At 56.8% G+C, this 10316-nt stretch overlaps 1 protein-coding gene and 1 long non-coding RNA gene across 6 annotated transcripts in view; both read right to left on the bottom strand.

The window, feature by feature from the left end:
• Nucleotides 1–1887: 1887 nt before the first annotated feature.
• On the bottom strand, nucleotides 1888–5885 carry LOC139037071 (uncharacterized). Its single transcript, XR_011489863.1, has 3 exons — nucleotides 5741–5885; nucleotides 3847–4028; nucleotides 1888–2262 (listed from the first exon to the last, which is right to left on the bottom strand). It is a non-coding gene; the product is annotated as an uncharacterized lncRNA (long non-coding RNA).
• A 66-nt stretch (nucleotides 5886–5951) lies between these two features.
• Nucleotides 5952–10316, bottom strand: part of SFXN5 (sideroflexin 5) — a 123921-nt gene continuing 119556 nt past the window's right edge. For all 5 annotated transcript variants that reach the window (XM_070476322.1, XM_070476313.1, XM_020883347.2 and 2 more), the window contains one exon: nucleotides 5952–8965. In XM_070476322.1, coding sequence (XP_070332423.1) covers nucleotides 8888–8965 — 78 coding nt within the window. In that variant the 3' untranslated portion in view covers nucleotides 5952–8887. The remainder of the gene's footprint in view (nucleotides 8966–10316) is intronic.

Raw genomic sequence — 10316 nt, 5'->3', positions numbered from 1 at the left:
TAACCTGGGTTAAGTCTAAGTTGAATCTCACAGTGAACTCTCACTCCCAGACAGGTAGGATAACCTCTGGGGAGCATGTATGTGCAGGTGGGGTGAAGGTAAGAAGAGGAGGCATTGTTTTGGCTTTTTTTTTTTGCCTCACTAGGGGTGGAGGAATGGGTAAACTCTTCCTCTCTCACTTGGTGGGGGAGGGGATGCAGGAAGATCACAGCAGAGCACCCCTGTCATCCCCATAAAGGGCTGGAAAGGACTCAAGGAAACCTGCCAATCTTCCCGGGCCAGGCCTGCAGGGGGCGGGGCGGGAGTCCCCGCGCACTCCCATCCATGCCCCATGTTGTGCCTCTCCCCGCAGACGGTAAATATTGGTGTTGTGACTTCATTAATAAAGGCTTCTGTGAGCCTGAAAAACATGGAATCAGGATGAACTATTTTCTGAGCTGTGGGCTTGCCAGGTTTGCTAATTTGGGAGTTTTTGGGCCCTCTCCAGGGAACAAACCAAAGTCTCTCTCGAAGAGACACAGATGCAGCGGGAAGGGGAGAAGCAGGGAGGAATGATGCTCCCTTCCCTCCCCCAACCACGCCTCCCCCTGGAGATCAGGGCCCTGCGGAGGTGAGGATCAGGACAAGGCTGGCCGGCCGGACAGGGCCGTTCAACAGGCCTTCCCTGGGCAAGTTGACTCAGTCGCAGCCCTCGGTCGGGCTGGCCTCCGGGGCCGATGGGCTCACAGGCCCCTACTGACAGCACCTTGAGAGCCCCAGGGGCATGTGGCTGAGGCGGAGGGGATGCAGGGAGCTGTCCTCAAGCCTGGTGGCCTGTGCGGCGTGCCTCCCGTCCAGGGCGTGATCTCGGCATGCCCCCTTATCCTTGGGACTTTCCGGGCCTGGTCCCTCCGCTCTCTGCAGCCATGGTTGGGCTCCTCCCTACCGGTGCTGGGATCGCTTCCTGTGGGGCTTCATGGAATCCTCACTCATAAACTGGAAGGGAGCCGGGCCGGGCCCCACCGGCCTCTCTGGGGGCGCTGTGCAGGGCAGCCCCCCGGGGAGGGGCAAGGAGGCCAGCAGGCTGAGCGGTGCGGGGCCCAGCCAGCTTTCCCGTCAGACAGGCGCTGCCAGAGCGGAGCCAGACATCGGGAACAGGTTTAACCAATTACCGAGCGCCCCATCTGCTGTCTGGGGCGCGTGTGAGGGTGAGTGCGTGCGAGGGTGTCTGGGAGTGTCTGGTGGGGCTGTGGGCGTGCTGCATGTGACTATGACCATGGGGGCGTGTGTGGGTGACTGGCTGCAGGTCCCAGTAAGCCCCCTCATTTGTCAAAGACTGTGGCTCCTGGCCCCTGGTCCTCCCAGACATCCTGAACCTCCTCTTAAAACCTGAGGGTCTACACGGACAACCCATCCAGCACCCCAACCTCTCACCCCCTTTGTCCCTCACCACCACCCACTCTTTGGGCAAATCAGAGCCCAGAATCCCACCTGCTTTCCGATCCCACGTTCAGATGTCTGTTCCTGTCAGACCCCATGCTCTTTCCTGTCACTCACATGATTTTCCTCTCCATCCGTGCTCTCACCTCATGGCCCCTCCATCCTCTCTCTGACATCCCCTGGTCCTGCCATTCCTTAGTTGTGCCTGGAGAAACCACACACTTGCTTGAACCCGTTTTCCCACCTGCCCTGGCAACTGAATCCGTGAGACCATCGGACCAGTGAGCTACATGGCGCCCTTCCGCTGAGATTTCACCCCATTTATAGGTCCATTCCTGTTCTCCATGGGGTGTCTCAAACCTCTCCCCAAGGTTCTCCCCCAAACCCCTTTCCCCCTTACCCTCAGCAGAGGAACTTACTTCCATCTAGAAGCACTAGAAGGGAGCACCTTCGTATCAGCCAGGGGCCCAGTGGAAAGAGATGGTCTCTTCAAATGGAGCACTTTGAGGAGAGTTAAATAAAGGAGAAGTAACACCTTTTGGGAAACCAACAAGAGATGTTGCAGGACCCCAGGACTAGCAACAGTTGGGAACCCATGTGGCCTTCAGGCCTGAAGAGGCCAAGCAAGCGCAGGAGCAAGTGCCAGAGCCTAAGAGGACAGTTGGATGGAGGGAGCCCCAAACAGGAGCTATGGACTTCAGGAGCACAAGGCCCACAGACTGCAGGGGGTTCGGAGGGGAAAGCTCCAGTCTCGCTCTCCTCTGATCCTCCAGTCTCCTTCCGGTGACTCCCAGTGGCGGAAGCCAGAGAGCAAGTCTGTATGAGTCAGCCTCCTGGGACGGCCTGTGGGTGGAGAAGGTTGCAGGGTGGATCTGGAGGGGCCAGGGAAGCTAGCCTCCATGCCCCACCAGCTTCCCGCCCTTAGACCCACACCTCCTGTATCCAACCTGTTCTCTCCTCCCCTTGTTACCATTCCCTGCCACCCTGGGGACCTCACTTCTGGGTGGTTCTTCCCCTTCCCTGCCTTCACACTCTCTTTCACTCTAATCCTTTAGAGCGCTGACCCGCCCAAGAGTCTCCCTCCTAAAGCCCTCCCTTGACCCCCATGTGATCCTGGCAGTCAGTGGGAGTCCTGCTAAGTTCTCAACCCATGGACATCTGTGGCCATGACCACACTCCACTGAGACCATTCTCTCCAGGTCTTTCCAAGAGACACACCTCGGTCTTCATTTTCCTTCAACTCTCAGCATCTATTAAACACCCGGACAACCTCTCCTACTTGCATTCTCATTTCTTGTCGTCTGGGATACCACTCATCCTCCTCTTTCTTCTTGTATTAGTCCGTTAGGGGTGCCACAACAAGCACCACCGACTGGGTGGCTTAAACAATAGGAATTTTTTTTTTCTCATAGTTCTAGAGGCTAGAAATCCAAGCTCACTGTGCCAGCAGGGCTGTTTTCTTCGGAGGGTTCTCTCTTTGGCTTGCAGATGGTGTCTTCATGTTCACCTGGTGTTCGCCCTTTATGTGTGACTCTGTCTGAATTTCCTCTTCTTATAAGGACAGGAGTCATACAGGTGAGATTTGGGCCCATCCTAACTGATCTCATTGTAACTTAATTACCTCTTTAAGGATTGTACCTCCAAATGGAGTCACATTCTGAGATATTGCAGGTTGGGACTTCAACATACTGGGGAGACATAGTTCAGCCCACAATCCCTTTCTTGGGGCTGAGCTTCTTTGCAGTCCTCACAGATGGGGACCCCTGGAGGTTCCTGCCCAGGTCTTCCTCTTTTCCCTCTACATGCTCCCCCCGGGTGGTTGCCTCTGTTCCTTTAGCTCCAGGTGAAAAGTCAAATTGTTAGTCCCTCTGTAGTGTCTGATTCTTTGTGACCCTGTGGATTGTAGCCTGCCAGGCCCCTCTGTCCGTGGAATTCTCCAGGTAAGAATACTGGAGTGGGTTGCCATTCCCTTCTCCAGGGGATCTTCCCAATCCAAGGATTGAACCCCAGTCTCCTACAGTGGCAGGCTAATTCTTTACCATCTGAGCCACCAGGGAATCAATAAATGGACAACATGCCTATCTACATGGATTGGGATTGGATACCCCGCCTGCCTCCTGAACTCCAGACAGGCACTCCCAATTGACTTCTGACATCTCGACTTGGTTGTCTCATAGGAACCTCTAATAACTTGCAGAACAGAATGCATCATCTTCTCTGCAAATTTGTTCTTCCTTCTTTGTTCCTTAGCTCTGAGAAATGGCACCACTATCTATGTCCTCAACTAACAAAGCCAGGAATCCAGGGCCATCTTGGACTCTCCTCTGCCATCCTTTCCACATGAATCAGCAGGAGCTAAGCAGTCCTGACCCTCCTCACTTCTCTCCATCCCATCCCACCACTTGGTCCAGGTCCCTCGTCCCTCACCTTGACTGCCACAGAGGTCTCTTCCCCGGTCTCCCCAGCAGTCTTGCCTGTTCACACTACCCTCTGCTCTGGTGATGGCTGAATATCCATTTCCCTACTTAAAGCCTCTGGTGGCTCCAGCTGTCTTCGGCGTTGCAGCTGCCGGCTCACTGACATCTCCAGTGTCTTCCTGCAGCTAGCCTCTGGAAAAGAGGGAGGGCCCTGCTGTACTGCCCGTCCCTCTGCGTGCACACGTGTGCAGAGGCTGAGAGCCAGCCAGGGACTGATGGCAGCCCCCTGCCCTCATTTCCCTGCTGGATTTGGGTGGGGGTCTTCAAGGGGTGTCTGATGCCTATGTCTGTCTCCTCATTTGTACACCTTCTCTTTCCCCATGTTGTTCTCTCCTTCCTTCTCTTCACCCCTCTGCAAGGCCCAGGGAACTGGAGCGAGGTGGGATCTCCAGATCCTAGCTCCGGTTGAGGAGCTGTCCTTGTCGAGAAGGAGCCAGGCTCTGACCTTGGACAGGCTGCCAGCAGCTTCCTCGGAGTGAGACACAAACACTTCTGGGCTACTGCCTGAGAGACGCATCTGGTACTGAGGGAAGCATGGTCCTGGGGGGTGAGGCCTTTCAGGGAACGCTGAGTCTTTCCTGTTTGGGGAGCTAATCAAGGGCAGTGGGATGGGTGAGATGGCAGGAGCAGCAGCAGCCCTGGGGGACCGAGGGAGGCTCCATCCTGAAAATGAGGTTGGGCTCCCCAGGGCCTTGGGAAAGTGTCACTCATCACTGCTTTCCTCTGTGGCACTCTGACTCTCCTCCTAACCATGGCCTGAGTGGGAGGAGGGAGGCTCTAGGGGCCAGTGGGTGGGGATGGGGCCAGGGGAAGCCACATTCCTGGAGTGTCAGTGATCTCTGGGCTGGGCAGAAGTTGAGCCTCCGAACTAGCTAAAAACAACAAACAGCTCCCAGGAGGGATTTGAGTCTGTCCTGAGAGTCAAGGATTTCCGTCCGGATGGCGGCCGTGGCCAGTGAGGCTCTTAGCAAATTCCCCAGAGACCAGGCGGCCCCTGACCTAAAAGTATCACTTTGAGAACAGACCCCTCCCCCGTCCTTTTTCCTCCTCCCACCCTCCTAGGGAGGCCCTGTGCCTAGGTTGGGGGGGTGGGCAGCAGCCCCTCTGACACCCAGGAGGCGTGTGGAGAAGAGTCTGGGTGCATTCCTCACCTGGTCTCTCCAATACCTAACCCAGTCCAGCGAGCGATGCTGTTCTTGACATTTTATAGCCTTAGCCACAGCAAAGTGCTGCTGGAGATGTTCCATAAACACCTGACCGAATGAATGGGTGAATGGAGGAAGTGATCAGCTAGAAGTCACAGTCATGCTGAGGCCAACCTGGAGCCGGAACCCGGGGCTGCCTGACCATGAACCACACCTCCACTACTTGGTCCCCCTGGCAGGGAGGCCATCAGCTCCATCAGCTTCTCCCTGCAGAGGGTGCACGATGCTTGGAGGTCCCAGACAAGAAGCCAGGCCTCACGCCCGCAGGAACTCTGGGAGCTGCCTGGAATGGAGGAGCCAGAGCTGTCCGGAGGTGGCCAAGGCTTGGCCCCGAGGGACTGTGGAAGAGTCCGAAAGAGGCAGAGTTGCCAAGGATGGTACCTTGCACAACTGCCAATGCCAGGTACCTCTCTACTTGGCTCACAGCTCTCCCTCTGAAGTCCCTCCTGGCCCCCAGGCAGTCCAGAATGCATCTCCCCCCACCCCGCCCCCCACAATGCCTCCCTCCTGTCCTCTGGCTATCAGCAGCTGAGAATCTACCAGAATCCCTTTTCTACTCATTTCCTTGCAGTGGGCCTTAGTGGGTGCTGCATTCAGCACCCGCTTTGTAAAGGGTCCCTCGGCAGAGTTTCAACTCACCCCTTTGTCCAGCTTTCTGCCCTCTCCTGCTCCTCCATCCTTCTGTGTCTCTTTCCCTATGGGCCTCCCAGCAGGCCTGACCCTCCTAGAGGATTGGTTTGCACCTTCCTCAGGGCCTTCCCACAAAATCCTCAGTCAGCTGTTGGCTTGTTCCCACTGTGTTTCCCCACCCTCACCTCTCCCAACCACAATTCACAAAGCCAAGCCCTGATGCCTTAAATCCATCATTTATTGCCCACACCTCAATAGTGTTACATAAATCACAGAGTTTGAGAAATTTTCTGAGAAGGTTAAAAAGACACCGCAGAGTACCCTGGGAGTGAACGAGGCATGAGTGCTGGCGCCTCACTCGCTCTGACCCAGGGCTGGAAATCTACCTTGCTTCCGTCCACCGGCCCTTCTCCTCTCAGGCCATCAGGACAGGAGATCAGCTGGCTCACAGTCAGGAATTGGAAAGGGGTCGGTTGGTCATCTCGACGTCTTGGGCTTTTAGTCCCTGTGCTCTCAGATTACTCTCTGGGATGGCAGCAGGTTAGCCCCAAGCCTGAGGGAATGTTTGAAGTGACCAGAGGAGGGTGGGTAAGTACATCAGGGCTCAAGATCAGCAGCAGGCATCCCCTGTACCATGGCACAGCTGGGCCAGGCCCTGCCCTCAGTGGGTCCTGCCTCAGCCTCCACCCTAGCTATGAACCAATCTGCCCATGAGGCCTCTTGTCCTCTGGCCTCAGCAGAGTGGAGGATGGATGTTGACCAAAAATTTACCCTCATGGTATTTAATGCAGCCAGACCAGGACTCAGCAACATGGCCAGCTGAACCTCTGTCACTATTACACTGAGCTATCAGGATCCTTTGCCACCCACCCCTCACTCCCCTCTCCCCAGGAGAAACCCCCTTAGCTCACATGAAATTGCATTGGGAGCATGACCGGAAATCACCCAGGAGACAAAGCAAGTAGGTTATGAGATGCCAAGGCCACAGGACTCCCAGGGCTGGGGCAGCGAGCACACAGGCTGAGTTGGAAAGACCCCCGTCTCTGCCAGGGCCCTGGAGGGGATGGGAGAGGGGCTGGGGTGGGCAGTTTTGGTCCCAAGGCAAAGTGCAAAAGAACAAGACCCTGTGAGAGATGGGGCAAGGTGAGCTTGAAGTGAGCTTTTCACGAGAGGACCCAGACATGCCCAGCCCTTAGTCGTTGGCACATTCCCATTACAGGGGGATTAGCTAAAAACAACCTGCCTGTCTGACACTGCTCACATCCTCCATGCTGTCTCCACCTTCTCCCTTTACTGATGGGCTGCTCCCTCGGAAAGTGGGGAGCCCTCAGAGCAGTACCCTGCAGAGCTAGCTGGGGGGCACCAGGGTCTGGCTGGGAGGAGAGGGCAGCAGGGCCTTCTGGGGATATGTGGTGTCAATGCCTGTGAAGGCCCACCTCACAACTACCCTGCCCTAAAGGCAGGAAGAGCGGCCCATGGCCACGCACCTTCTGCCCTGCCCTGGTCTTTCCTGCCATGGTGTGTGTTCATCTCTGGCCAGGTCTCTCTCTCAGGGTGAAGTCACCAGCGGAGCAGAGGCTGCATATCAAAGGCTCCTCTCCTGCTAGGGCCAGGTGAGGGATGCCTGGAGGCCAGGCTTCCTCTTTGTTTGGGCCTTTCAGAGGGGTGTGTGGCAGGGGGGCCATCCCGTTCACCCTCACCGCAGGCCCTGCTTCCCTCTGCAAAGCTCCTACAGAGCTCTTCTCTTTCCTGGCCTGCCAACGGGAGCCAGCAGCAAGGGGCCTCAGAGACCTGTGCTCAGTGAGAGGCGACAGCATGGGCACATGGGCACACGCAGGCCCAGGCAGGCACTCTGCCCCCTGCTTCAGAACTGTAAAGTGTTTGGCAAAGGTCAAGTGCTCCCAGGATGCTCACACACAGAAGGGCAAGGTTCCAGTCCTGAGGCCAACCGCTGGCCATTCCCAAAGGAGCCTGCCCCGTTCCCAGTCCGCTGTCCACATTGGGGATGTGCCTGGACTGCCCAGCAACTGAGCAGGACGGGCAAAGATGAAGTCTAGCTGAAAGAGCAGGTGAGAACACCTCCGTACAGTCCTCTGGTTCCAGGCAGAGTGGAGACTCGGTGAAGGGAGTAGACTTGTCCAAGGTCACACAGCCCATTAGTGCCAGAGCTAGGGCCTGCTGTTCCAGGTTTGATGCGCTCAGGTCGATGCCTAGAGATCTGGGCTTTGGGCACAGCACCCGCCTGCTCGGGAAATGATGAACTGGTAGGCGACCCGGTGGCTAGAAATGACAGCAGGCAGCCCGGCTCCAGCCCCACCCTCGGCCCCAACACCCCGCTTCCAGCCTGTGCCTGGAAGGAAGACCTTCCCACAGAGGCCAGAGCGCAGGCACAGTTTCTGCCAAAGACTACTCCTTCTGAGGGCCTCCTGCCTGGAGCCGGAATCATCTTGGGTTTCAAATGGATCAGGGCTGCATGAGGGGTGACGACAGCCTCAGTGTGGCACTGGGCTTCATGCAGAGGAATTGGTTTCGCAGGAGTGGTGTGAATGAAGGCTGGCCACACTCAGAGCCAGCTGCCCAAGGAATCCTCCAGTGCCCCTTGACTTCCTGGGCCACTTGCTGAGGAACTTCCTCACAGCTGGTTCATCTGCCTGCCTCCCCTCCCCAGCCCAGGCAGCTATTGGGCCTGGCCTCAGTAGCATCTTAAAACCAGCAGCCCAGCCACCGAGACCACCAACTCCCAGGCTTACTCCTCCTCCCACCACCTGCTGCCTCTGGGCAGCTGTAACCGAGGCTTGATTCTGATTAAAAATAAAAAAGAAATCAAGTATAAAAGGATCCTAACCCTACCCCATGGGCACTCTACAATTTTTCGGCTTCACACATAATTGTGCTAAGTAGAGTTTTGACAACCCCACGTAAGGCCCAGAAATGCACTTGATTATTTTGTATAGTAAATGTGTCAGAATTCTTCTCCCTTATGTTAATTCATGACTAGATTAGTCTCCCTCCCACAGTGGAGGGAGTGCTCCCCCAGGTGGCCTGGGACTGGGGGGTCAGCTTGTCTCTCCCTGCAGGTGCAGCCCACAGGACTCCTTCCTCGGCCCCAACTCCGGGCCCGGACAACGCTCTGTCCCCAGGCCGGCCGGCCACTGCTCACAGACCCTTGTTGTACACCACTGTCCGGCTGCTCGTGGCCCGGGCAATCTCAGGCTCTAACTGGCTTGTTTCGATCTGAGGAGAGAGTGAGAGAGAGGGCAAAGGTGAGGGGGATGGGAGGGAGGGGACGAGTAGGGAGCTGGGGGCGGCGGTCAGGACCACCTGGTGCTGACGCTTCTCCCTCTGCCCCCGGCTCCCCAGCCAGGGCCCACGCATGCCACCTAGTGACACATCTCCCGCTTCTCCTGTCCTTCTGCTGAGGGGCTCACGACACCCCTCCCAGCCGAGGCTGTACCTCATCTGCTGCCAGCACGTCCATGTAGGGGAAAGTCCTACCCTCTGAATTCTCCGTCTCCCTCATCTCCAAGGACCTCGTCCCCAACAGTGCACAAAACACGCCCAGGCCACACCCTGGGCCTGGTCACCCCTGGGGCTATTCCACCCAAGCTCAAATCCTAACCCCACCCTCTTGCACCCCACCGTCCCCTGTCCCTCCAGGCACCCTCCTCACCCTCCTATCTGGTTTCAGACAACTGGCTCCAGCCCTAGGCTCTCTAGAGCTGTCTTCACACCTTCCCCCTCCAGCCTGGATGTGAGAGGCCACCGCTCCAGCCTCTCCAAGCTGCAAGGCCCTTCTGGCCTGACTGGCAGAAGGAGCAGCTCAATCATGCATCTACCTTCTCCCTACTTGAAGCTGACCACTAGCAGAGACTGCTCAACCTTCACTGTCGTGACTTTGTCTGGACCCTCACGGTGGCCAGCAAATCCCCAGCCCTGGGCCACATGGCTGGTCAGCTCCGTCTCCCATTCTCCACAGAGGCCGCAGAAAGCCTCCTCTGCTCTCCTCAGCCACCCCGCCCTCAGCTTCCCACTCACCTTCCTACTTTGGAGTGAAAACAGAAGGCCTCACAAGGCACCCCTCAGCTTCTCGTCAAACCCACGACCCACCTGTGTCCACACTCTGCTCCGGATCTGCCCTCCTGCTGCCCCACTGCGGTTATCCCTCCCCCGGAGGACCCCACACCAGAGACCACTCCCAGATGGCCGACCCTGTTCCCCATCTTTTCAGGGGCTCCTGCTCATTAGCAGAGAACCTCCCATCCGATACCCCCCCTTTACCCCAGGTCATGTTCCTGCTACCACTGGGTCTCTCTCCCCCCATAACAACCATGCTTCTTTAAGGCATTGTCCACTCTTAAGGGCACCTCCATCTCCTCGGCTCCCACTGATTTCCCAACCCACTGCAAACCTGGCTTGTGTTTCTACTCCCCTCCACAAAAGTCTTTCTCTCCAAGGTTACTCCCAGCTCCCTTTTTGTGACACCTACTGGACACTTCTCACGGTCTCGGGGTCCCTCTTCCCTGCACACCGCTCCATAGGTACTTCTACTCGACCCATCTAGAACAGAACTGAATTCCTGTCTCTT

The sequence above is a fragment of the Odocoileus virginianus genome, chromosome 2 (assembly GCF_023699985.2).
Source record: "Odocoileus virginianus isolate 20LAN1187 ecotype Illinois chromosome 2, Ovbor_1.2, whole genome shotgun sequence".
NCBI classification, from domain to species: domain Eukaryota; kingdom Metazoa; phylum Chordata; class Mammalia; order Artiodactyla; family Cervidae; genus Odocoileus; species Odocoileus virginianus.
The sequence above is the reverse complement of the archived record's forward strand: the minus strand, read 5'-3'. Positions and strand labels throughout refer to the sequence as shown.